Source organism: Chiloscyllium punctatum, chromosome 45 (assembly GCF_047496795.1).
Source record: "Chiloscyllium punctatum isolate Juve2018m chromosome 45, sChiPun1.3, whole genome shotgun sequence".
NCBI classification, from domain to species: Eukaryota; Metazoa; Chordata; class Chondrichthyes; order Orectolobiformes; family Hemiscylliidae; genus Chiloscyllium; species Chiloscyllium punctatum.
In genome coordinates, this window is record NC_092783.1 from 48,499,641 (window position 1) to 48,527,011 (window position 27,371).

The 27,371-nt window shown below is 42.3% G+C and overlaps 1 protein-coding gene across 1 annotated transcript; it reads right to left on the reverse strand.

The window, feature by feature from the left end:
• Positions 1–77: 77 nt before the first annotated feature.
• On the reverse strand, positions 78–27,371 carry LOC140467386 (fibromodulin-like). The gene is made up of 3 exons (XM_072563705.1): positions 27,284–27,371; positions 16,795–17,711; positions 78–837 (listed from the first exon to the last, which is right to left on the reverse strand). The coding sequence occupies exons 2-3, from the start codon at positions 17,708–17,710 to the stop codon at positions 686–688; spliced, it is 1,068 nt and encodes a 355-aa protein (XP_072419806.1). The 5' UTR covers position 17,711; positions 27,284–27,371; the 3' UTR covers positions 78–685.

Here is a 27,371-nt window from a genome sequence, read left to right on the forward strand (position 1 = left end):
TGTCGTGTGACTTCTGACCTTGTCCACCCCAGTCCAACACCGGCACCTCCACATAATTCCAAAACTATGACACATGATGGCCTCCAGAAATCAACCAATTGGTATCATGCTTTATTAGATTGTATCTAAACCAGAGGTAAAGTTTTTGTGTCTTTTATAATTTAGTGGATGGCAATTCAAAGCATTAAGTTAATAAATGTTTCGATGAAAATTCCTGAGATCAGGGCGTAGATATTGCAAGAGCTTGAGCGTATTATTATACTGCCCTTTTAGTGTTGCCTTCGCTGTTTGGGAGGTGTAAATAAAGTTGGCTTAATAGCTGCCTGCAGCTGAGTGGAAGCTCATCCTTTTCAGCCCAATAAACAGCAGAGGGAGCAATGTAATGAGTGACTTGGCGTGGTGGCATGTTCTGTAACAGATCATGAAGTACGCTTGGTTTGATTTTCTGCCAAAGCACTGTAATGCTGAAGAAAAAGTTTCAGATGCAATGGGAATAATTTGTTCAGTTGATCCATGGAGGAATAGCTCTCTATCTTGCTACAACAAATCACTAACTAAATCACGAGAGAAATAAGATACAAGTGAAGCCTCTGAAAAAGCTGGATGCCTCGTCATTATATACTCCAGCTGTAGAAGGAAGTTTACATGTGTAAATGGGCATTGTAATAAGATATATGAATACACATTAAATGTTTATTATTCTTGCTTGGCGAAGACAGCTGTTTACTTCTTGTGGAATATTATCTTGCTTGATGCTATTGCCATCCAGTCGAAGCACTTGAATCTTGGAGAAGCTGATTAATCCCCTGGTTCTACAGAAGCTGTCCACAGTAAACTCTGCAAACACCACAGACTGAAATGTTAGAGACATGCTGGAGAATGTACAAGTGAACATATACCTGGTACTTAAAGTGCAGCACATCCGATATTGCATTATCCCTTTAAAGTGCCAATAATATGTGGTTTTCAGAATTTAAAAAAATTTGTTCGCAGGATGTGAGCATTGCTGGCAGACCAGTATTTCTTGTCTATGTAATATGTTCTGTGTTCCCCTCACCCCCTGTCCTCCAAGGTGCCATGTTATCTCCTGTCTGAAACCTGTGATTCATTCCCATTCTTGACAAAACCCCTTTTTTTTTCATCTCTTCGTCTGGTGCAGGGTTATCTGCACAGTCCATTTGTAAATAGGATTCAATTCTGGTTCAACCATCTTGCAGTTTGCACAGAAACTCTGTCTGCTCGATCAGCATCTGAGCATGTTTATAAAATTTAATATTTTTCTCTTTTAATCTGAATATTTTCTTGATCAAAAGTAAATAAAACCTGAATCTTAAATGATGAATGACATTAACTAAAACTGTCTACCTAATTGTCTCAGCCAAATTACCCATGAGAGGATAATGCTCTGCTTCCTTTTTAACTCACTGTGGTCCTTGGGTGTCAATACACTGACAGTAATCCATGGAAGGGACCAATGTTCCCTTATGGTTTCTTTCCAGTTATGTGAGTCTCTGAGGTGGATGTGTGGCAGTGATGTCTGGAGCTGGGAGTTAAACCCATTATTGGCATACTAACAACCAATACCCATGTGCCGAACCTTGGAGCTATTTGGGGACAATTTAGCTATGACTTGAGATAACCTGTAAATTCATATGATTTTCTAGTTGGATTTAGAATTAGTTAATGTCATTTATCATTTAAGATTTAGGTTTTATTTACTCTTGGTCAAGAAAATAGTCAGGTTAAAAGAAAAAATAATTAAATCTTGCAAACATGCTCAGATGCTGATCAAGCAGACCGAGTTTCTGTGCAAACTGCAAGATGGTTGAAACAGCATTGAGTCCAATTTACAAATGGACAGTGAGGATAACCCTGCACCAGGCTAAGAGATAAAAAAAAATGGAGTTATGCCAAGAATGGGATTGAAATACAGGCTTAGGAGAGGAGATAGCCTGGTACCTTGGAGGACAGGGGGGGTGGTGGGAACACAGAATGCATTACATAGAACATTACAGCGCAGTTAAGGTCCTTCCACCTTCAACGTTGTGCTGACCTGTGGAACCAATCTGAAACCTATCTAGATTAGATTACTTACAGTGTGGAAACAGGCCCTTCGGCCCAACAAGTCCACACCAACCCGCCGAAGCGCAACCCACCCATTCCCCTACATTTACCCCTTTACCTAACACTACGGGCAATTTAGCATGGCCAATTCACCTGACCTGCACATCTATGGACTGTGGGAGGAAACCGGAGCACCCGGAGGAAACCCACGCAGACACGGGGAGAATGTGCAAACTCCACACAGTCAGTCACCTGAGTCGGGAATTGAACCCAGGTCTCTGGCGCTGTGAGGCAGCAGTGCTAACCACTGTGCCACCATGCCACCCACATCTGTGCCCCCTATTTATCCTACACTATTCCATTTTCAGCCATATATTTATCCAATGACCATTTAAATGCCCTTAAAGTTTGCAAGTTTACTACTGTTGCAGGCAGGACATTCCATGACCCTATGAATCTCTGAGTAAAGAAACCACCTCTAACATCTGTCCTATATCTATCAGCCCTCAATTTGAAGGGAACAGGGGAAACAGCCACCCTGCTACTTTTGGAAAATGTGAAAAACAGATCATTTCTAAATTGGAGTAGTGTACTATCGATGTCACTTATGATATACAAATAGCAGATGAATCCTCATTGAGTTTGAGTGCTATTTTTGGAATCTTTTCTGGGGTGGATTCTCCCAACATTGGAACAATAGAAGATCATTAACCTGGACACCAAGGCTCCTGAGATTATTTCACAAAATAGTCTATCACAACAGAATGTTGCACCACATGTGCAATCATGCAGCATAGGTTTTTGATGAGTAAAGAGATCAAGAGTTAGGGGGTGAAAGTAGGAGAATGGGGTTGAGAGACAAATCAGCCATGACTGAATGGCAGAGCAGACTCAATGGGCTGAATGGCTTAAGTCTGCACCTATATTCTGTAGTCTTATGGTCTAAAAGAGAAGTGGACATGTTGATGTTGCTTTTGGACTATAAAAAGATGTTACTTCCTACCCAACTCAAACTCACTTATTGTTGGTGTTTAGTATTATTCTATCTATTATGTGAGAGCTGGATTTGCGCAAATGGGTGGAGATCAGATGAGTCAAACTTAGGAATTGCCTTGCACTATCAACATACTCTGGACTTATACAATTAATAGTAAGGTCCTGAAAAGTGTTGCTGAACAAAGAGACCTTGGAGTGCAAGTTCATAGTTCCTTGAAAATGGTAGATAGGATAGTGAATCAGGTGTTTGGAATGCTTGCCTTTATTGGTCAGTGCATTGGGTTAGCTGTTGGGAGGTCATATAGCAGCTGTACAGATCATTGGTTAGGCCATTTTTCGAACATTGTGTGTTATCCTGGTCTCCCTGCTATCGGAAGGATGTTGTGAAACTTGAAAGGTTTCAGAAAAGATTTACAAAGATGTTGACAGAGTTGGAGGGTTTGAGCTAAGAGCAGAGGCTGAATAGACTGGAGTATTTTCCATAGAGTATCAGAGGCTGAGGCGTGACCTTATAGAAGTTTATAAAATTGTGAGGGGCATGGATGGGGTAAATAGACAAGGTCTTTTCCCCAGTGAGTCCAAAACGAGAGAGCAAAGGTTTAAGATGAAAGGGGAAAGACTTAAAAGGGACTTAATGGGTAACTTTTTCATACAGAGGATGTTGCGTGTATGGAATGAGCTGCCAGAGGAGTAATTGGAGGCTGGTGCAATTACAACATTTAAGACGTATTTGGAAGGGTATATGAATATGAAGAATATTCATGGTTTAGAAGAATATGGGCCAAATGCTGGCAAATGGGATGAGATTTATCTAAGATATCTGGCCAGCATGGACAATTTGAACTGTAGGGTCCTGTTTCCATGCTGTACATCTCTATGACTCTGAGACTGGATGCGATTATTGGGGGTTGAAGGCAGTGGTCAGATGACATTTGGCAAGAGTTAGGTGGCAATTTCACAGATGTGATTTCCCAAAATTAGAGTCATAGAGATGTGCAGCATGGAAACAGACCCTTCAGCCCAACCCATCCATGCCGACCAGATATCCCAACCCAATCTAGTCCCACCTGCCAGCACCCGGCCCGTATCCCTCCAAACCCTTCCTATTCATATACCCATCCAAATGTCTCTTAAGTGTTGCAATTGTACCAGCCTCCACCACTTCCTCTGGCAGCCCATTCCATACACATACCACCATCTGCTTGAAAAAGTTGCCCCTTAGGTCTCTTTTACATCTTTCCCCCTCACCCTATACCTATGCCGTCTAGTTCTGGACTCCCTGACCTCAGGGAAAATACTTTGTCTATTTATCCTATCCATGCCCCTCATAATTTTGTAAACCTCTATAAGGTCACCCCTCAGCCTCCGACACTCCAGGGAAAACAGCCCCGGCCTGTTCAGCCTCTCCCTGTAGCTCAAATCCTCCAACCCTGGCAACATCCTTGTAAATCTTTTCTGAACCCTTTCAAGTTTCACAACATCTTTCCGATAGGAAGGAGACCAGAATTGCATGCAATATTCCAACAGTGGCCTAACCAATGTCCTGGACAGCCGCAACATGACCTCCCAACTCCTGTACTCAATACTCTGACCAATAAAGGAAAGCATACCAAATGCCTTCTTCACGACCCTATCTACCTGTGACTCTACTTTCAAGGAGCTATGAACCTGCACTCCAAGGTCTCTTTGTTCAGCAACACTCCCTAGAACCTTACCATTAAGTGTATAAGTCCTGCTAAGATTTGCTTTCCCAAAATGCAGCACCTTGCATTTACCTGAATTAAACTCCATCTGCCACTTCTCAGCCCATTGGCCCATCTGGTCAAGATCCTGTTGTAATCTGAGGTAACCCTCTTCTCTGTCCACTACACCTCCAATTTTGGTGTCATCTGCAAACTTGCTAAGTGTACCGCATCCAAATCATTTATGTAAATAACAAAAAGTAGAGGACCCAGCACCGATCCTTGTGGTACTCCACTCGTCACAGGCCTCCAGTTTGAAAAACAGCCCTCCACCACCACCCTCTGTCTTCTACCTTTGAGTCAGTTCTGTATCCAAATGGCTAGTTCTCCTTGTATTCCGTGAGATCTAACCTTGCTAATCAGTCTCCCATGGGGAACCTTGTTGAACGCCTTACTGAAGTGGCCTGGATTTGGACTGGGTAGTTTTGCATTTAGAGGATAATGTATTTTGAATGGTGAGTTGAATGCATGCATTGTGAGACTCAAATCATCGCAGTTACTTGGGTGAAGAGTCAAAAGTCCTATCCCTGTCCTTCATTGTTCATACAAGATGAACTTCTTGAGGTGGTCTCTATCTTTTGTCTGCTCTCAGCTTAAGTCATTTTGTTGCAGAATTCATGTGGAAATTTGCTCACACCAGTGTTATATTTATTCTGTGAATAGTACCAAGAATAGAATGAGGCATCAGGTGATCGAAATAATAAATATTACAGCCTAGCTATATATTTGACAGCACCTTCTCAACTGTCAACCTCTCCTACCTTGAAGGGCAAAGGCAGAAGATACATGGGAACACCATCATCTGCAAGTTCCCTTCCAAGTCACGTTTGAGTTGAAACTATATTGCCATTCCTTCACTGTTTTAGCATCAGATTCCTGGCAGTCCCTTCCAATTAAAAATGAACAATAAATACCAGTTTCGCAGGCAACATTCACCTCACAAAAATAATTATCTTAAATTTTTGCCAGTGAAGCAGGGAAGGTTAGCAGCTGTTCGTTGCCAATGCAGCAACCAGTGCAACTACACAGTAAGTTGCTTGTTAGTTTACCCATTAGATCCTTTATAATGGGATTGTGATTGAGCGACCAGGGCAAGACCTCATCCTAGACTCCCAAGCGAGACCTTACAGACATAACTGTGCAGGCTTATGTACTGGGGACGTCACAGCATCCAGAACATTTCAAGGTTAGGGTTTCCTGGCAAATTTTCCAGACTGGGAATTCCTTTCTCCCAACTCCATCCACCCCATTTTCATGGGTCACATTTCAACTGGACAGAAGTATTGTCGCAAACAGATTCTGATGGAAATTTATACAGCAGCCATGTAACTACTGGCTCACTTCCCTGGGAGTGGAATGCTGGACTTGTGGAAAGTAAGGACTCAGGTATTCACGAGCTATTCAACTGTGAATGGTATCATAGCTAAACCTGGTTCTGTTTCCATGTAATGTCACTCCAACATAAGTAAACAGTTTATGAATAGGAACCTGAAGTTCAGAAATGAGGATTCTGATTGATGCTCCAGTCACATTCCTAGGTTAGGTGTATCCTTAGCTGAAATGAAATCATTCAGCATGAACACAAGATTGAATTTGGAATCTTTCTGATTGACATTGTTCAGCATCAGACTCACATTTTAATGGGTGCCCTCCTAGTCTGTTATATTCAATCTATTCATTAGATTCCCTTCCTGCCAATTTTGTCCTTTGAAGGTACCTTCTCTTATATGTAAACTTAATAATTGAAAGCTAACAGACTCTTGAATTCTATATTGAAGCTGAGCTTAGATGGATTAGACACAGAAAATTCCCAGGTGACTCACTAACTGGCAACCAGACGTAAGCTGTTTTGTTTTTGTTTTGGCCTCTCCTAGCATAGGTCTCGTGCTGTACCGGTAATGTCTCAATTTCTGGGCTAAATGCTCCAGGTTTGAGTTTCTCACCAAGTGTTGTTGGGCATGGTGGGTGTGGCTGTCTGTAACATGGCCAAACAGTCAATTGTCAGCCTGTAATGTAAACTGGATGATGAGTGGGAGAGTTTTCTGGTCAGCTCTCCCAGAGAAGACAATATAATTGCAGGAGTTCGCCAAAAGGATTGATTCCAAGCCTATGGTCCAATGCATGGATATGGAAGCATGAGAAAGGACAACCAGGCAGAACCCAAGGGTATTAAAAACCATTAACGCTTTTCCTCCAAATACATACATTATTCATAAAATTTGCATAAAATACATTACAAAACATTTTAACTTGAATATTATAAAATATGCAATAAGATGCATCAAATTCAGTGTTGATGCAGGACATTTAGCCCATTAAGTCCACATTGACTCTCCAAAGAGTGTCCCACCCTATCCCTGTGACCTTAATTTCCATGACTAATCCACCTAGCCTGCACAGATTTGTATTGTGGAAGGAAACCAGAACACCCAGAGGAAACCCATGCAGTCATGGGGAGAATGTGCAAACTCTCACACAGTAATTCAAGGCTAGAATCGAACCCAGATCCTTGGCACTGTGATACAACATTGCTAATCGCTGCTTGCCTTCATGCACCATACTTCACTCTTAGATGCATTATTATGATTATAATTGTCTTACTATTTACAATATATATTCTATATCAAGTATACGGACTTAGGCAAGCCATTTCAAATTGAGAATAAAAATACACTTCCCCCAATAGAATAAGTTCCACTCTAAGGAATTTGACAATATACATTCTTCATAAGGCACAGCTCAGGAGATCCTACAGAAGATAAATTGAGGGTCTGTGCACAGCTAGAAGCAGCCATACACAAAGGTGGCTGACAGAATGAGGATGATCTTGGGCATGTATTTCTCCTCCTTAGCTATAAATTTATTCATCATGTCGCTGTGAGCACAATTCTTTTTCTCATTCCAGATGGTCACTTGAGTGCTTGCCATGAGGCAGGCGTGAGGAATGGGTCAAACCTGTACCATGTACAACAACACTAAGACTGCCTTGGATCTGATGACTAGGTTCTTAACTGTGATGGATAGGCTATCTCACTTGCACCTGCCTAGTGTTAGTTTTCTGATTACCTGTTGAAGGGCTTTTGCATCAATTCGGTTTTGCCAATTTCCTCAACTCCCCTCCCCCCGCCCCCCCCCCCCTCACCTTATCCCAGATCCAACCCTCCAACTTGGCACTGCCCTCTTGAACTGTCCTATCTGTCCATCTTCATTCCCACCTATCTGCTCCAACCTCCTCCCAGATCTATCACCATCACCCCCACCTTCATCTACCTATCTCCTTCCAAGTTACCTTCCCCCCAGCCCCACCAGCCACCTATTTATCTCTCAGCCCTCTTGGGCCTCTCCATGCAGACCCCACATTCCTGATGAAGAGCTTATATTCAAAAGTCGACTCTCCTGCTCCTTGGATGCTGCCTCACTTTCCCAAAGGTACTATACAGTCTAACATCTTCCACAGTGTCCATCAGGAGTCTGAAGAAGGCATTTAGCTTGCTGTCAGCCTTGCCTGATTATCTAACCTCATTTATGGCACACTCAGAAAGACCAGACTGGATATTGCTGGTGGGAGTTTTGAGCTGAACTTACACGTTAGTTAACCAGAACAGAACATTTTAGTAAATTATATCATATCATTGGCCCATTGACCATCATTGAGCCCACTGCCTGTAAGTGCTAAGGTGTAGTACTTGTAGGTGTCACTCCTATCCTTCCTCATCCGAATAGCAACATTCTTTTTCATCCATGCTGGAAAGGATTATTGGCTTGGGACATGACTTACTCTCTTCTGGGGCTCTTCTTCTCTCTGCTCTGCTTCACCAGCTGCTACTCCTCCAGCTGTTTCCCTGTGGCTTCCTCCTCTGTTGGCACAGCTTGGAGAGGAGAGGGAGGCTGCTGGTGGCAGAGTGCTGCTGTTTGGTGGTCCGCTGTCTCTTTCTGTTCTTTCCTCTGCTCGCTCCTTGTGTCCTTCTTTGTCAAATCTTCCTCACTGCAGCACTTCATCTGCTTGCAGTCTTTTGCCTGGTGACCTTCTTGTTTAAAGATCTTACAGTGCTGTGGTTGGCCTTCACTTGAGCCAGATTTGCCCCAAGGATAACAAACGTTGGGCTGCCCAGCATGTACCAGGCAGTGCCAGCCTCTTCCAGGTAACAACATGAGGGAGATTGTGGGGTTGCTCAGTTACCATCCACCATTAATGTCATCTTGACCTGTTTGTGGTCCAAATCCCAAACATATCCTTAACCTTATTACAGTTATCGAATGCCTGGTTAGGAAGGTAGGCACATCCACAACAGGAATGTGTGGGTTGTAAAGATGGACAGATACCACCCAGCTGCATTCAGACATCAAAATCAACATTAACTCGAGCTGACACGTTTCTGATTATGATCTCTCCCTTACCTGATAGATATTTTTAATCAACCTCTTCAGAAGTGTTACGACGCAGATCTGGAGAAGGTGGGACTTTAACTCAGGGCTCTGGTCCAAAGGCAAGAATATTGCCACTGCATCACAAAAACTCTCCATTCTCCTGCCTGACAGAGGACAGAGGATGGAGTATACTGTGGCATCAGCTGTGGTAATCTAGCTCCATACTGCTGGAAAATTAATTTGGACTCGTCATGTTTGCACAGCTCATACCAGACTGGGTAAGGACCAGCTGGAGTTTTACAGCAGCCTCAAATTTCTTCCATTTTGCAGCAATTGGAGGAAAAGAGTTCCCAGCTGGCGAATTCATTAGCAGAAAATTGAATAGAGTTTTTATTGGCACAGAGTCGGGTTATGTATGGGAATTTTGTTGGCATACAGCAAACTCGCATGCAAATGACAATTCTGTTCTTTATAATTAGGAACAAGAGCTTAAGTTTGATCATGGAGTTAAGATATGGTGCAGCCTTGGTGTCATTGAGTGGTGGTACAGGTTTGAGGGTTGATTGGTCACTTCCTGTTCCTGTGATCCAGCCTTAATTGAGCTTTTATGCCATCAATCATGATGGATGTGACCAGTTCACACTGTTGAGACTTTCAACAAAATTAATCCACTCTTCCAATGGTTTTAACAGTGACACACAGACTCAAGCACACACACACACACACAAAACACTCTCTCTTACACACACACACACACACACACACACACACACAGTCTTTCACACATGCACACACTCACATTTACACTTACATACAGACTCATGCATGCGCACACACACACACACACACACACACACGTGCGTGAGCATACACACACATGCACACACACATGCATCTGCATATACAGACATAAACACGTGCAGACACATGCACTCCTTCATATGCAGGATGAAAGTTTTCCATTAGGCCATTTGGAAACTCAGCAGGTCAGGCAGCATTTGAGGAACAGGAGAATCAACATTTCGGGCATAAGCCCTTCATCAGGAGTGAGGCTTGTGAGCCAAGATGGTAGAGAAATAAATTGGAGGGGGTGTGGGGCTGTGGGGAAGGTAGCTGAGAACGCAAGAAGTGGGTGAAGGTGGTAGGTTGGAGAGGAGGGTGGAGCGGACAAGTGGAAAGGAAGATGGACAGGTCACGAGGGCGGTGCTGGGGTAGAAGGTTGGATCTGGGATAAGATGGGGGCAGGGGAGATGAGGAAACTGGTGAAATCCACATTGATCCCATGTGGTTGGAGGGTTCCAAGGCGGAAGATGAAGCGTTATTTCTCCAGGCGCAGTTGTTGAGGGAGTAGCGATGGAGGAGGCCCAGGACCTGCATGTCCTTGGCGGAGAGAGACGGGGAGTTAAAGTGTTCGGCCATGGGATGGAGTGGTTGGTTGATGCGGGTATCCTGGAGATACTCACTGAAGCACTCTGCAAGTAGGCGTCCTGTCTCCCCAGTATAGAGGAGACTGCATCGGGAGCAATGGATACAGTAAAAGATATGTGTGGAATGCATGTAAATCTCTGACGGATGTGGAAGGCTCCTTTGGGGCCTTGGATGGAGGTGAGGTGGGAAATGTGGGTGCAGGTTTTGCAATTCTTGCAATGGCACGGGAAGATGCTGGGAGGGGAAGTGGACCTGACAAGAGAGTCGTGGAGGAAATGGTCTTTACGGAAAGCGGTTAGGGGTGGGGTCCATTTGTAGGTGGCAGAAGTGGTGGAGGATGATGTGATGTATACAGAGGTTGGTGGGGTAGAAGGTGAGGACCAGGGAGGTTCTATCCTTGTTGCAGTTGGAGGGGTGGGGTTCAAGGGCGGACATGCGGGAAGTGGATGAGATGCAATGGAGGGTGTCATCAACCATGTTGCAGTCTTTGAAGAAGAAGGCCATCTGGTGTGTTCTGGAGTAGAATTGGTCCTCCTGGGAGCAGATGTGATGGAGGTGGAGGAATTGGGAATAAGTGATAGCATTTTTACAGGAGGTAGGGTGGGAGGAGGTGTAGTCCAGGTAGCTGTGGGAGTTGATGGGTTTGTAGAAGATGTCTATGTTGAGTTGGTCACTTTTGATGGAGATGGAGAGGTCCAAGAAGGGGTGGAAGGTGTCTGAGATGGTCCAGGTGAACTTAAGGTCGCAGTGGAACGTGATGGTGAAGTTGATGAACTGTTCAACCTCCTTGTGGGAGCACAAGGTGGCGCTGATACAGTCATCAATGTAGTGGAGGAAGAGGTGGGGAATGGTGTTGGAGTAGCTGCAGAAGATGGACAGTTCCACGTACCCGACGAAGAGACAGGCATAGCTGGGGCCCATGCGGGTGCCCATGGTTATCCCTTTGATCTGGAGGAAGTGGGAGGATTCAAAGGAAAAATTATTGAGGGTGAGGACCAGTTCAGCGAAATGAATGAGAGTGTCAGTGGAAGGGTACTGTTGGAGGACAATGGAAGAGGAAGAAACAGAGAGCAAGGAGGTCCTGGTCATGGCTGATAGAGGTGCATAGGAACTGGGAGTCCATGGTGAAGATGAGGTGTTGGGGGCCAGGGAAACAAAAGTCATGGAGGAGGTGGAGGGCATGGGTGGTGTCCTGAATGTAGGTGGGGAGTTCCTGGACCAGGGTGGTTAGGACAGTATCTCAGCTACCATTCCCCCAGCCCCAACCCCCTCCCATTTATCTCTCTCCTCCCTTGGCTCACAGCCTCATTCCTGATGAAGGGCTTATGCCTGAAACATCGATTCTCCTGCTCCTCGGATGCTGCCTGACCTGCTGTGCTTTTCCAGCACCACACTCTTGACTCTGACCTTCAGCACCTGCAGTCTTCACTTTCTCACTGTTTGGAAACTCAAACTAGTCCATCCCTCTCATTTCACATCCAGGGAACCTGAAACAGCAACTCCCTGAATGAGAGAAACTGAACACTGCGAGAAGCTGAGATGAACATTGATAAAAAGGAGGACTAAGCAATAGTATCGTTTATAGAACCAACCAGTCCTTTCTAGAAAAGCAAAAGTATCAAAGATGGTTTTACAAGAACAGAAGGAAGATGATCTGCTGATACTTCCTCACCCAAGTGTAACCTCTTTGTAAAGCTAGGATTAAGGGATACCTGAATAAGGATAAAATCCTGTTCTATTTTCCCAGCAAGACATTTCAATGTAAGTGTGCTCACTTCAGATTTTTGAAGATTTGAAGTTCTTCTCTACTATCAACTGATAACTCTGTGTACGTCAGTTGGAAACATGGTTTTTATGTAGGATAAGAAAACTAATGTTTTGAGCCAAATACCTTTTATTAACACTGTTATTTTCATGGTTAATCCCCGATTCTGGTGTATCATCCAGCTGACCTTAAAACCTTCCTTTTCCTCAAGTTTTGGTTATAATGTGAATTAAAGAGCGAAGTAAATGCCACACAGATATTAGGAGATATCAGACTACAAAATAAGTAATGATTCTCAGTCACAGTGTCAATAAGTAAATTACAGCTAAACTAGACCAGCACTTATTAAAACATCTGAAGAATCCCTGGCAGCATGTTTATGACAACAAAGCCACAATTTTCAACAAATGGAGTGAATGCTGAGGGACTTTGTTGCATTCATCTTTTTAGGGATGCAGCTTTGTCTAAAGGTACTTCAAGGGTTATAATTATGTAATGAATTTTACACACAGCAGAATCTGACACTTTGTGTAAGTGTTCCCTCTTTACGAATGACACGAGGTACAGAGTGTGGCAGCCTAACTGAAGTGCAGGGCATCACACCAAAAGGTTTTCCTTTGTTTTACACATTTGTGGGATAGAGGCTTCTCTGGCCAGCCCAGCATTTATTGCCATCCCTAGCTGCCCTTGAGAAGGTGGTGGTGAGCTGCTTTCTTGAACTGTGACAATTCACCTGCTGTGGGTTGACCCATGATGCTGTTAGGGAGGGAATTCCAGGAGTTTGACCCAAAGACAGTGAAGGAACGATGATATGTTTCCAATTCAGGATGGTGAGTGGCTTGGAGGGGAATTTGAAGGTGGTAGCATTCCCATATATCTGCTGCTCTTGTCCTCTTTGTGTGTTTGGTAGGGTCTGTCAGCATCTTTGGTGAATTTCTGCAGTGCATCTTGTAGATAGTACACACTGCTGCAACTGAGCATTGGTGTTGGAGGGAGTGGATGCTTGTGGATGCAGTGCCAATCAAGCAACTTCTTTGCCCTGGATAAGACCATAAGACCATAAGACATAGGAGTGGAAGTAAGGCCATTCGGCCCATCGAGTCCACTCCGCCATTCAATCATGGCTGATGCGCATTTCAGCTCCACTTGCCAGCACTCTCCCCGTAGCCCTTAATTCCTCTAGACAACAAGAACCTATCAATCTCGGCCTTGAAGACATTTAGCGTCCCGGCTTCCACTGCACTCCGTGGCAATGAATTCCACAGGCCCACCACTCTCTGGCTGAAGAAATGTCTCCGCATTTCCGTTCTGAAATGACCCCCTCTAATTCTAAGGCTGTGTCCTCGCCTAACAGAAACAATTTTCTAGCATCCACCTTTTCAAAGCCATGTATTATTTTGTACGTCTCTATTAGATCTCCCCTTAATCTTCTAAACTCCAACGAATACAATCCCAGTATCCTCAGCCGTTCCTCATATGCTAGACCTGTCATTCCAGGGATCATCCGTGTGAATCTGCGCTGGACACGTTCCAGTGCCAGTATGTCCTTCCTGAGGTGTGGGGACCAAAACTGGACACAGTACTCCAAATGGGGCCTAACCAGAGCTTTATAAAGTCTTAGTAGTACATCTCTGCTTTTATATTCCAACCCTCTTGAGATAAGAGACAACATTGCATTCGCTTTCTTAATCACAGACTCAACCTGCATGTTTACCTTTAGAGAATCCTCGACTAGCACTCCCAGATCCCTTTGTGCTTTGGCTTTATTAAGTTTCTCACCATTTAGAAAGTAGTCTATGCTTTTATTCTTTTTGCCAAAGTGCAAGACCTCGCACTTGCTCACGTTAAATTCCATCAGCCATTTCCTGGACCACTCTCCCAACCTGTCTAGATCCTTCTGTAGCCTCCCCACTTCCTCAGTACTACCTGCCTGTCCACCTAACTTCGTATCATCGGCAAACTTCGCTAGAATGCCCCCGGTTCCCTCATCCAAATCATTAATATATAATGCGAACAGCTGTGGCCCCAGCACCGAACCCTGCGGGACACCGCTCGTCACCGGCTGCCATTCTGAAAAAGAACCTTTTATCCCAACTCTCTGCCTTCTGTTAGATAGCCAATCCTCAATCCATCCCAGCAGCTCACCTCGAACACCATGGGCCCTCACCTTGCTCAGCAGCCTCCCGTGTGGCACCTTATCAAAGGCCTTTTGAAAGTCCAGATAGACCACATCCACTGGGTTCCCCTGGTCTAACCTACTTGTTACCTCTTCAAAAAATTCCAACAGGTTTGTCAGGCATGACCTCCCTTTACTAAATCCATGTTGACTTGTTCTAATCAGACTCTGCTCTTCCAAGAATTTAGAAACCTTATCCTTAATGATGGATTCTAGAATTTTACCAACAACCGAGGTTAAGCTGATTGGCCTATAATTTTCCATCTTTTGCCTTGATCCTTTCTTGAACAAGGGGGTTACTACAGCCATCTTCCAATCATCCGGGACCTTTCCTGACTCCAGTGACTCTTGAAAGATCTCAACCAATGCCTCTGCTATTTCCTCAGCAACCTCTCTCAGAACTCTAGGGTGTATCCCATCGGGGCCAGGAGATTTATCAATTTTAAGACTTTTTAACTTTTCTAGCACTATCTCATTCGTAATGGCAACCATACTCAACTCAGCCCCGTGACACCCTTTAATTTTTGGGATATTACTCATGTCTTCCACTGTGAAAACTGACGCAAAGTACTTGTTAAGTTCTCCTGCTATTTCCTTATCTCCTATCACTAGGCTCCCTGCATCAGTTTGAAGTGGCCCAATGTCTACTTTTGCCTGTCGTTTGTTTCTTATGTACTGAAAGAAACTTTTACTATTATTTCTAATATTACTGGCTAGCCTACCTTCATATTTGATCCTCTCATTTCTTATTACACTCTTTGTTATCCTCTGTTGACTTTTGTATCCTTCCCAATCTTCTGATTTCCCACTGTTCTTAGCCACTTTATAGGATCTCTCTTTTTCTTTAATACATTTCCTGACTTCCTTTGTCAGCCAAGGTTGTCTAATCCCTCCCCGGTTAATCTTTCTTTTCTTGGGAATGAACCTCTGTACAGTGTCCTCAATTATACCTACAAACTCCTGCCATTTTTGCTCTAGTGTCTTCCCGGTTAGCCTCTGCTTCCAGTCTATTTTAGCCAGTTCCTCTCTCATGCCCTCATAATTACCTTTATTCAACTGTAACACCATTACATCAGATTTTGCCTTCTCCCTTTCAAACTCCAGACTGAACTCTACCATATTATGGTTGCTACTTCCTAAGGGTTCCCTTACTTTAAGATCTTTTATAGAGTCTGGTTCATTGCAAAGCACTAGGTCCAGAATAGCCTGCTCTCTTGTGGGCTCCTGATGGTGTCAAACTTCTTGAGTGTTGTTGACTGCACTCAACCAGGCAAGTGGGGAGTATTCCATCACACTCCTGACTTGTGCCTTGTAGATGGGGGATGGGCTTTGGGAAGTAAGGAGATGAGTTACTAGCTGCAGTATTCCTAGCCTCTGACCTAATCACCCTTATTTCCTGTGAATTGCACGCAGGGAATCACAGAATAATATTATGCAGTTAATTTTTCTTTTCTCTCCTGGATAAAGGGACATTGTGTCCAATTTTAGTGCACCGACTGTTACTGTTATCAATTAATTGAGGTTTATCTTAATTTTTTTATTATATACTGTTCAAGCTAATTCACAGTATTGGATCGAATGCTTGTATACAATGTGGTGAAGCTCTGTCATAATTTAACATTGCATTGGATTTGCTTCAATGTTACTTTGAGAAAAGAAAATTTACTTCAAGAGAAAAGACATTGCATGTACATAATCCCTTTCACAGAATTACTATAATGCAAAAAGAGGCAATTCAGTCTATTACGTCTGCATCAACCCTCTCAAGAGCATCCCACCTTATACCTGCATGGCCAATCCACTAAACTGTACATCTTTGGACTGTGGGAGGAGACCCACGCACAGACGGGGAAGACATGCAAACTCCACACAGTCACCCAAGGCTGGATTCAAACCTATGTTCTCAGTGCTGTGAGACATCACTGCTCACCACTGAACCACCATACCACCCTATTGTGCTGCTTTCATGACCATAGGATCTCCAATGAGCCTTACAGCCCGTTATATATCTGTGTATTGTCATTGGTTTCAAAATGTTGGAAATGTAAGCTCTCAGTTTAACTTTTCCTCTGACAATCCCTCGCTAGTGCATTCAAATGACAATATTGAATGAGGATTCAAACTGATCTCCCAGCTCCTTCATTAGTAAAAATTAGGCGTGAATGGGGACAACTGGGGAGACAGATTCAGCTTCATTGGGAACTTCTATAAGGTGACACCATAGACCTTTCAAAGTAGAATCATATCCCACTCACCTTTGATTTTGTTGGCATGTAGATACAGGTGTTCTAAGTTCTCATTGACAGGAGGAATCTTCTGCAGTTTATTATGGGAGAGATCTAACTCAATTAAATTGGACACGTTAAATGTGTTTAAAGGTATCCCATTATCTGTTAGCTCATTGTTTGAGATCCGTGCATATTGAAGTTTAGGGAACTGTTGGAAGTACTCATTAGGAATTGAGTTGATGTGATTGAAGTCCAAGTAGAGCTGGTGCAGTGAATCTGGAAGTACTTCAGGGAGTTTTTTTAAGTGGTTGTTGCTGAGGTCCAAGTAAGACAAAGACTTTAAAACTCTGAGAGAGCCTCCGATATCTTCCAGCTCATTGTCGTTCAGCAGTAGCTTAGTCAAGTTGTCGAGACCTTCTAGTACATTGGGTTGAACAGTTGAAATCTTGTTTCCCGCAACTCTCAGTTCCCTCAGTGACTTTGGCAAAGGAAAGGGAATCTTGGTCAGATTGTTATGTCCCAAGTACATTCTCTCCAGGCTTGTCAGCTTGGAGAATACATTTGCACCTATCTTGTCACTGGAGATTTTGTTCCAATGGAGGACAACCCAGACAAGATGTGTAGCATTGTCAAAGACTCCATCTGGTACAGCGTCGATCTGGTTGCTCTGCAGGTAAACATATTTCATCCGGGCTGGCACCTCGGGAATATATTTTAACCTACGGGTATCACAGTACATAGCTCTGGGAAAGATAGATGGACAGGTGCATTCAGCAGGGCAGTTGGTTGCCAATGGAGGCTCAGGCTCAGTCCCATAATATCGATTACTGTAATACCGAGAATATCCCATAATTCGTGCAAGCCAATTGAAGTATCCATGGGTGTACTGGCAGGAACATCCAACAAAAAGGGCTGTAAGGACCAGCAGGTGAGTCAGCCTCATCCTGGGAATTTAACATATATAAAATTAAGCTTAATATTATAGATATATTATTTGCTGAAAAACAGACATTTTTTGTCAGGACAAACAAAGACAAAACAAAAAAAACTCATCACTAGAGAAACTCAGTGGGTCTGGCAACATTTGTGGAGAGAAATCAGAGTTAATGTTTTGAGTCCAGTGACCCTTCTTTATTGTCTAAAGGGAGCTAAACTTCAGAGTGTTTCAGTATAGAGGGCTCTTGAGTCTGCTCATGCATTAATCGCAGAAAATGAGTATGTTAGTACAGCAGGTAATAATGCAAGAAAATGGAATTTTGTCACTTATTGCTAAAGGAAGACAGTATAAAAGTATGGAAGTGATACTGCAACTGTACAAAGTATTAGAGAGACTGCACTTAGAGTATTGGATACAAATTTGTGACCATTTCTGGAGGTTGGATGGAATTGTGTTGAAGGAAGTTCTAAGGAGGTTTACTAGATTGATTCCAGAGATAAGGCTTTGTTCTTATGAAGAAAGATTGAGCAGTTTAGGCCGATACTCACTGGTGTTTCGAAGAATGAGAGAAGCAGTAATTGAAGTATTTAAGATATTAAAGGGAATTGGAAATGCTGATGTCAAAAGGATGTTTCCTCAAGTGGGACATCCAGGACAAGAGGTTATAGTTTTAGGATAAAGGGTGGCAGATTTAAAACAGAGGTGAGGAGAATTAAGTATCTCAAAGGATTGTGAATCTGTGCAATTCAATTTCCCCTGAATGAGGTGTCTGCTGGGACATTGAGTGAATTTAAGGAGGAAATAGACAAATTGTGAATTATTAATGAGTTGAAGGGTTATGGAGTACGTGCAGAGAAGTGGAGTTGAGGCTAAGATGAGATCAGCCATGATCATATCAAATGGCAGAGCAGGATCGAGGGGCTGAATTGTTTCTGTCTGCTCCTAGTTCTTATATGCTCACATGAATATCACTGGCTTGGCCAGCATCTATTGCCTGTTCCTAACTGACCAGAAGACAATTAAGAGACAACCACATTGCTATGGGTTCTGGAATCATATATAGGCCAGACCAGATAAGGATGGCAGATTTCCTGCCCTGAAGGGCATTCATGAATCAGATGCAGTATTCAGTCCATCAACCGTAATTACATGGGAAACATTAGGCTAACCTTTTATTCAAGGTTCTGTTTTTAAGAATTCTAATTGCACCATTTGCCATTGTGGCATTTGTCCCCAGAACATTAACCTGGGCTGTTGGATTATCAATCTAGTGGCGTTACCACAATGGCACTACCTACCCATTGCCTGTCCTGCTTCTCTGACATTCACTGTTCACTGAATATCATTTCCCCTGCCCTTTCCCAAGATCTTTGCAACATGTTTCTTTTACAATAAATGATCTACTCTCATTTTATTTTTTTTATTCTCTTTTTCTTCCTTGTCAACATGTTATTGTCATATATAACACTGCGTTACAATAATTACCAATCTCTTTCTGTCTTATTTGCATGTATTCTTTAAAATCTCTACTGATCAGTGAAAACAGTTTTTGGTGGTTTATTTATTTTATGAAAACTTCTGATTTGTGAATATATTGGACATTTGGCTTCTTACCCTGTTCTGATAAATAGAGTTTGAGCTTCTCTAAACTTGCCTCTTAGTTAGTCTCTCACATTCTTATCTGCCTGATAGACCTCTTCTGTGCCCTCTCCACAATGCATTCACTTGAGCTGAATCCACTGTGCATTAAATAAACATAGGTGGCCTATTGTTTGACCAGATATCTGACTACTGAACTGATTCTGGTAAACTCAACTTAGCACTCAATCAAGTTTATTCAAAGCAAAAGGCCCAGGTTTCACAATTATTAGTTAAATATTCACTACCGACTGCAGAAATATGGTGATATCGAGGACATGGATTTCCTCTTTCCAAAGTCTGAAATATGTCCAAGAATCTAGCAACAGTATTATCAACAATCACAATAAACAGCCAATCATATGACTGTCATCTCACAGGTAGCAAATTAGAAAGTTAGTGAAAAGCAATGATTATCCTTAATACTATTGTAAAGAGAACAGTGATGAAATATTAGGGAAAGAAACTTTTAAAAAAGTATTATTAATTTTAAAATGTCTTTATATAAGTGCGCACAATACATTACTCATTTGGTTTCATGTTAAATTTGAGCTGGATTGTTACTAAAAAGAATTGGGCAAACCTTGTTCTGCTGGTACTTTGAAACGAAAACGTGAACAACTGCCACAGTTATTAAAACAGACTGCCACAATTATTGAACCTGATGCTAATTAGACCATCATTGATTTATGCAGCCAATCTACTTTGAAACTTTTTGCTTGCTCTGTCACTGTGGGGATAATTTGACATGCATCACATGAGCCAGTTAACCAGGTACACCTTATTTCAGGAATAGTCTTTATGAGCTGAACAAAAAGAGAATCTGTAAAAATTCCAATCTGGGTTCCTTTGCTATTTCCTTTCTTGTCTGTGAGCTTTTGCACACAACATAGTTTCACAATAAATCCACTGTAAAAATGTTTTGCTTGTTTTGTACGTGACACAGTATATATTCCCAAAATTCCCAGTAGGTGAACAGTTAATATTTACATGTTAGTAGTTCTCTTATACTAAAGAGGATTTTAACTATATTTTTATTTAACGAGAGGTTAAAAATAATCCACAAATGTGAAAACACACTAGCTCATTCATTCTAGGTTTATTGATGGAAACCCACAGGAAAAGAAAATTGGGTATAATGTCCCTTTTGAATGTTATGAAAGCAAAACATTTACTTAAAGCAAGTTTCATGTTACTTTGGGAATGCCATACTTTGAAGGGCAGAAGAAAAGTTTCCATATTCCACTTCTGAATCCTGACAATGTTCAAAACAAGAAATAGAGAAAATACCGATTGAGTTGACATAATAAAAAATGTTCTGTATACAATGCAGGGCTCCCCTTAAAGAACAACTGTCGATTCTCATTGCATAGATTTTGAAGGAATGCAGTAAAGGCTCATTCAGCTGAGGTGTTAACCTGGAGCATCCTCTGCCTTTCCTGGTGGGTGCAGAAAGACCTCATGGTCTTGCTTGGGACAGGCAGGGCATACGGTGAATATCTTGGCTAATGTTACGCCCTCAACCAACAGTTCCAGATGTAGATGTGCCGGTGTTGGACTGGGGTGGACAAAGTCAGAAGTCACACAACACCAGATTGTAGTGTGGCCGGTTTATTTGAAATCACAAGCGTTTGGAATGCTGCTCCTTCGTAGGTGACAAATAAACCTGTTGGACTATAACCTGGTGTCATGTGAATTCTGACTTTGAACTGTTCCAGAAACATTTTTGCTGAATGGTCATCTCTGTGATGGAAAATAACAGCATCGTTTCAATAATTAATCAACTGTAAAGCACCGTGATGGATCCTTGGACTCTGACAACAGAGTCAGATGAGAAATTGGGATTGTTTGCAAACATATTTTGGACATATCAGATGTTCTTAGACCTCAAAAATAGTGTCTTTATTGTGCATTGAACCAGATACCAGATGAGCTGGACTGCTAGTGTGTACCCAGCCATTAACAGATGGAACTTGACACTAGTGATGCCAGTTTGGAGCTCAATCCTCTAGTAACTGCCCATACACAACCTCTCAAATGTGCTTCCAGATTTAGCATCATGAAGCACTGCACTCCTCCTCCATCTCACCAGAGATATTTAAAGGTATCGTCTACAACTTTAGGTTAATAGCTCTTTGTTTTCTTCTGGATGCCGCTGTGATTTTCCAGATGCTTGGTGCTTTCCACAGTTTCTTCAACTTGCAAAAGTCTACAAGTGTTGATGAACTTCAAATTTGCTCAAACCAGTGACTGTTTAGGCTACACAAGATTATAGCTTAATTTGGAGAATGAATGGAGGTCAAACATAACACTGAAAGTGGAAGGAGGGAGTGAGGAGAGGGTCTGAGCAGGCAGTACTGACCACCCAGAAGGTTCAGGGAGCAATGCTGCTCTTTGAATCTCAGTGAAGAACAATGTGTGAGAGGTATGTGGTTGAGTAAGGGTGGCCCTCACTGAAATCTTTCACCAGATCATGCTCAGAGATGGGCAATGACCACATTGCCAGTGATTGTAAAAGGAAAGGTGGAAATTAACCTTCTTGCTTGTGGCTCCTTCCATTCTGGAGCTGGAAACCATTACAGCATTTCAAAAAATTCACCCTCTGAGGCTGTTTACAAAATTTATGCACAATGGCACAATGGTTAGCACTGCTGCCTCACGGTGCTGGGGAAATGGGTTCAATTCCAGCCTTTGGTAACTGTCTGTATGGAGTTTGCATGTTCTTCCCCTGTCTGCGTGGGTTTCCTTCAGATGCTCCAGTTTCCTCCCACAATCCAAAAATGTGCAAGTTAGGTGGATTGGCTATGCTAAATCATCCATAGTGTCCAGGAACATGAAGGCTAGGTGGATTAGCCATGACTAATGCGGGGTTATGGGGATAGACTGGGAGGGTGGGTGCTCTTCGGAGAGTTGGTGCTGATTTAATGGGCCAAATGGCCTCTATCTGCACTGTGGGATTTCTATAATTCTATGCTTCATTCTTGCTTGCTGGAGAGAAGTGGATGGAGCAAGAATAAAGCTTTGCTGAGATTTCTCACAGTACAAGGAGGCACTGACTGGCAGACACATTTCTTGCCAACTTTGCCCAGAACTATAAGCGCAGGGGATTTCACTCCCTTTATCGCTCAAGAATGTGTCAGATCATATCCAGTAAACATCTCAGGTTAATCCTTAGTAATGTCGCAGATGTCATAGTTGTTTGTTCTGTGGGTGTCCACTAAATAAGCTGCATTGGAGCCAACACGTCAAATGAAAGGGTAGCTACTCAAGGGCTATCCACTGAATACTCAGTTGATGCCCACAGTCTGCAACCCAACACATATCTGGACAACATGCATAGAATAAAAGCAAAATGAACTCAAAATAACCAAAGGACACAAAGTTTGCACATAATAAATGGACATGGGCTAATTGTGTATTGCAATGTCTGCCTCCATTGTTAGGTTCTGAAGGACTTACTCCCCTAAAGGTTCAATGCTCACTTGTTTGTTTTAAGGTTAGTCAAAATATAAAGCTGAAGATTTGCAACCAGCTTCAGCTAGAAATACATCTCGGTCTGCTCGAGATCCTCAGAACCACAGGTGTCAGTCTTCAGTCAATTCAATTCACTCCAAATGAAATCAAGAAATGGCTGGAGGCACTGGGAGATATGGTAAAGATTATGGGTACTGACAACATTCCTGCAAAAGTACTGAAGACTTGTTTTCCAGAACTAACTGTACACCTAGCCAAACTCTTCCAATGCAGCTACAACATTGGCATCTACCCGATTTTGTTAAAAATGGTCTTGAAGTGTTCTGTTAACTAAATGTGGAACCAAACTAGTGCAGCCAATTACCATCCCATCAGTCTATATTCGATCATCAGTGATGTAATGACAAGATCATTGGCAACGCTTTCAAGCAGCATTCATTCAACAATAAACTGTTCACTGATGTCCCATTAGGGTTCTACCAAGGCCTTCCGACTTCAGAGCTGAAAATGTGTCGCTGGAAAAGCGCAGCATGTCAGGCAGCATCCAAGGAGCAGGAGAATCGACGCTTCGGGCATGAGCTCTTCTTCAGGAATGGCTCATGCTCAACACGTCGATTCTCCTGCTCCTTGGATGCTGCCTGACCTGCTGCGCTTTTCCAGCAACACATTTTCAGCTCCAATCTCCAGCATCTGCAGTCCTCACTTTTTCCATTCCGACTTCATGATATCTTTGGTTCAAACATGGACAGAAAGCTGTGCTACAGAGGTGAAGTGAGACTTATAGCCTTTAAGTCAACATTTGACAGAGTGTAGCATCAAGAAGCCCTAGCAAAAGTGAAGTCATGGGCAGTCAGGGAGGAAAGTCTCTATTGGTTGGAGTCATACTCAGCAAAAAGATGATTGTAGTTGTTGAAGGCCAAACATCTCAGTCCAGGACATTAATGCTGATTTCCTCAGGGTCCAGTCTTTAGCTCAACCATCTTCAGCTGCTTCAACAATGACCTTCTTTCCATTGCAAAGTCAGAAGAGGCGATGTTCATTGATAGATGTGCAATGCTCGGCATCATACAAAATTCCTCAACTGTGTCCATGTGAAGCAAGACTTGGATTATATTTATGCTTGGGTAAAAAGTGGTGAGAAATGTGTAAGCCTCATAAGTGCCAGGTAGCAGTTATCTCCAATAACAGAGAATCTAACCATTCCTCCACGTCATTCAATAGCATTGCCATCCATTAGTTTCTAACTATCAACACCCTGAAGAGTTTACCATTGACCAGAAACTGAACTGGATCAGCTATATAAATATATGGCAATGAGAGCAGGTTAGAGCTATGAATTCTGCTATGAATCCGGCAGATACATATCAAACAGCATATCCCTTTAGTTGTTCACACAAACAAGGTACTGACCATACCTGACCAGTCTGCACCTGCAAAACACACAATATATTGCCCAATAACAAAGGGACTCTGCAATCAGATGCCATTTGCTACATAATGTTGAGTCTGAAGAACTATGCTGATACAATTTAGGATTGTTAGTTGGCTTCAATGTACATTGTAATAGTGTGTACATTCGGTCTCACTATGGGCTACTAGAGCATAGTAAAGTGAAGCTACATGTATTAAAATGCAAGGCCCTGATTTTTGTAGTGATTGTAATGAGGTAAGCCAGGTGGGCCACATAGAATATGAGATCCCTGACTGGGGCTGTAAATCTGTTCTAATCAGGGAGCCCTGACTGACAGATAAAAACTGGAGTGTCTGAGGAAGCAGGATCAGTGTCAGGGTCTTGCCGCATGTAAATAAAGGTTGACTTGGTGATGGGATACTGGTCTCTGTGGAGATATTTTAAACATTAACATGCACTGCATGTGTTCCAACTCAATGAAATAGGTGACAGTTATTTCTCAGGACAATACCTCGAATAATCAGAGTCAGCTTGCCTTGTTTAAAATTTAAACAAACCCTGGCAGTTACCTGTTAGTCATCATGAACTGATGCATTCTCTATAACAACAGCTAAACCTATCAGGGCCCACTTTCCAGCCCATCAGCACTGTCCACTCAAACAGTAAAGTAGTTGTTTTCCCTTTACTTTGGTATTTCTTGCACATAATCCTGATGAGTGCAAGACCAAAAGCTTCAACACAATGTGTCTCTCCCAGCAATGCTCAATTAAAAGTAAAATGAGAAAGGTATATGTTTAAGCACAGCTTTGAATAAACCCAATGCCAGAGGGTTCCAGTGGTTCCAGTAATAGTTGCAGCAGGAATCCCATTTTGTAGTGTGAGGGCTGAGGTTGTGGCCATTGGGACAGCCCACTGGCTTCTCAATGTCAAAGGCAGGTCAATTGAGGAGAACGTTTTGTGGATGAGGAACTTAAGCTACATGAATTCTGCTTGGTTTAGTAGAATCTCAAGTGGCACCTCCTCCTCTTCCTAACACCCACAAAGAGAAAAGAGAATCTTTGGGATTTTCTTTGGTTGTTTAGGCAGCTGTTTGTTACATGCTAGTTCAATCTGACCAGTTCAGTCCAAGACTCTCCACTGGGTCCCTGCTTAGAACTCTCAGCAGTAGGGCCCAGCAAACATTGGTTTAAACCAGAGCAGCGGTGGTGTCAGGATTTTTCTTGAATGCCGAGTATTTGCAAGGGCTCAGGATCCTGCTTTCCAGGTTGAAAATATCTCTTATTCCCAATTGCTGCCCCAGAATTTGGCAAGGAGTCTAGACAGTGGGTCACGGACTAAGGATACAGAGTAAACCATTTAACACAGAGAAGAGGAGAAATTTTTCATCTAGAGAGTGGTGAACCTGTTGCATTTGCGACCACAAAAAACAGTTGAGGCTAAAGCATGGCATCATTCCAGCAAGCAGATGGTTAGAGCGTTAGCAACTAAAGGGATCAAAGTATATGAGAGGAAAGTGGGATTAGGCCGTTGAATTGGATAATTATTCATGATCATAATGAATAGCAGAGCAGACTCAAAGAGCCGAATGGCTTACTCCAGCTCCTGTTCTCTGCCTCACCTTATCTCCCACCCATACAGCATATTGATGTTACAATGCCATTCACTGTCTGATAGTTCTGCTCCCAATTTCTAATTTGCCATGATACTTGGAGCTCAGGGAATTCAGTTTGAAAGTGTCACCCTTTATCCTGAAAGTTCAATCCATCTAGAGACAGTCCTGGAATATTGAAAAAACTCATTTCAAATTAAATTTAGAATGTTAAAAGAATGCAAATATGTCTGTTCAACTCTGTGAAGCAATTGAACAAATATTTAATATTAAATGCGAGCAATTGCATCAGAATGAATCTTAGATTCTGTTATTGTAAAAATGAAAGCTTAGAAGATAGTGAAGAGAGCCCTTCCATAATTAGCTGGAAAGTTGGTTGGAATTCAGGTAAGTTTGATATTCTGACTTGTCTAAGGATGGGTACTTTAACTTTACAGACAAAAAAAAATTCTCTTATAAAATAAATCATGCTTTGTAATTATTAATTCTTATGAAGACACTCAAGCTGAGTGTCCAAACATCTTTTGCAGATCCAAGTCGACAGATCTTTATAAAATTGTAACTATCGATATTTAAATGAATATCTCACTTCAACCCCCTCCCTACGATTTAAGTTTATATTCACAATCTTAAATATCTATGCTTCTCTACATTCCCAGAAAAGATCCATTCTGAGGCTATACTGTACTAATATTTTGATAGTGGCCAGAATTTTGAATGTCAGCCCATGACACTATTCAGTAAAAATTGGAATCAGTAAAATCTAAAACTGATTCAAAGTTGCTTAATTTAAGCTCTTACATAATTGATTAAGAAAAATTCCGTTTAAATATTCCAGTGGAAGTGCTTAAGAACTGGATAATTCAACTTATTTAGAATGTCACATAATGTAAATTACAGACACAGATCATTCAGCCCCAGCGTTGTATTACAGTGTTTATGCTCTGCATGAGCCTCCTCTAGTTCTAACTCATTGCAGCCTATTGATGTAACCTTTTGTCCTGTCTTAAAACATGCCTCATCAAAGCACTGCATCCAGTAATTACCGTTGGGCAGGCAGAGGCTGTTGTGGTGGTGCTCCATGACGATTTTCCTCATTGTAACCAGTTGTGCAACCAGGTGATTTAACAGGAAGCTTAACAGTTGCACATATGGAGCACAACAGATGAATTCGCCATTCAATATGCATGAATGTATCTTGCTACTAACCATTTGTCAATTGCCTGAATTTATTCTGTAAAATACTCAATTCTCTTGCCACACTACAAAACTGAAGTCATATAAGATGACACATTCCAACCAACCTGATTTAAAAGGTATTTTCTCAAAATTATACAAATTAAATCTCTCAAACACGAGGCTACCTGAATATTCAGGATAAGGAATTATAGACTAACTATAAAGAAAAAAACAAAGTATTAAAAAGTCCTTATATACAGGTACTAACCTGAATACCCAGTTTCAGCTCCTGTCTCCTTGGCTGTTCAACTAAGGTGTCTCATTTCTTGGGGGTGTTTAAAATGTTAGCAGTTTAT

Excerpts from the sequence above, each read along its gene's own strand:
- LOC140467386 (XM_072563705.1), bottom strand. The coding sequence starts at position 17,710 with ATGAGGCTGACTCACCTGCTGGTCCTTACAGCCCTTTTTGTTGGATGT. Across the intron at positions 838-16,794 it reads ACATGCCAACAAAATCAAAG|AGTTTACTGTGGACAGCTTC; the intron begins GTGAGTGGGATA and ends TGGTGTTTGCAG.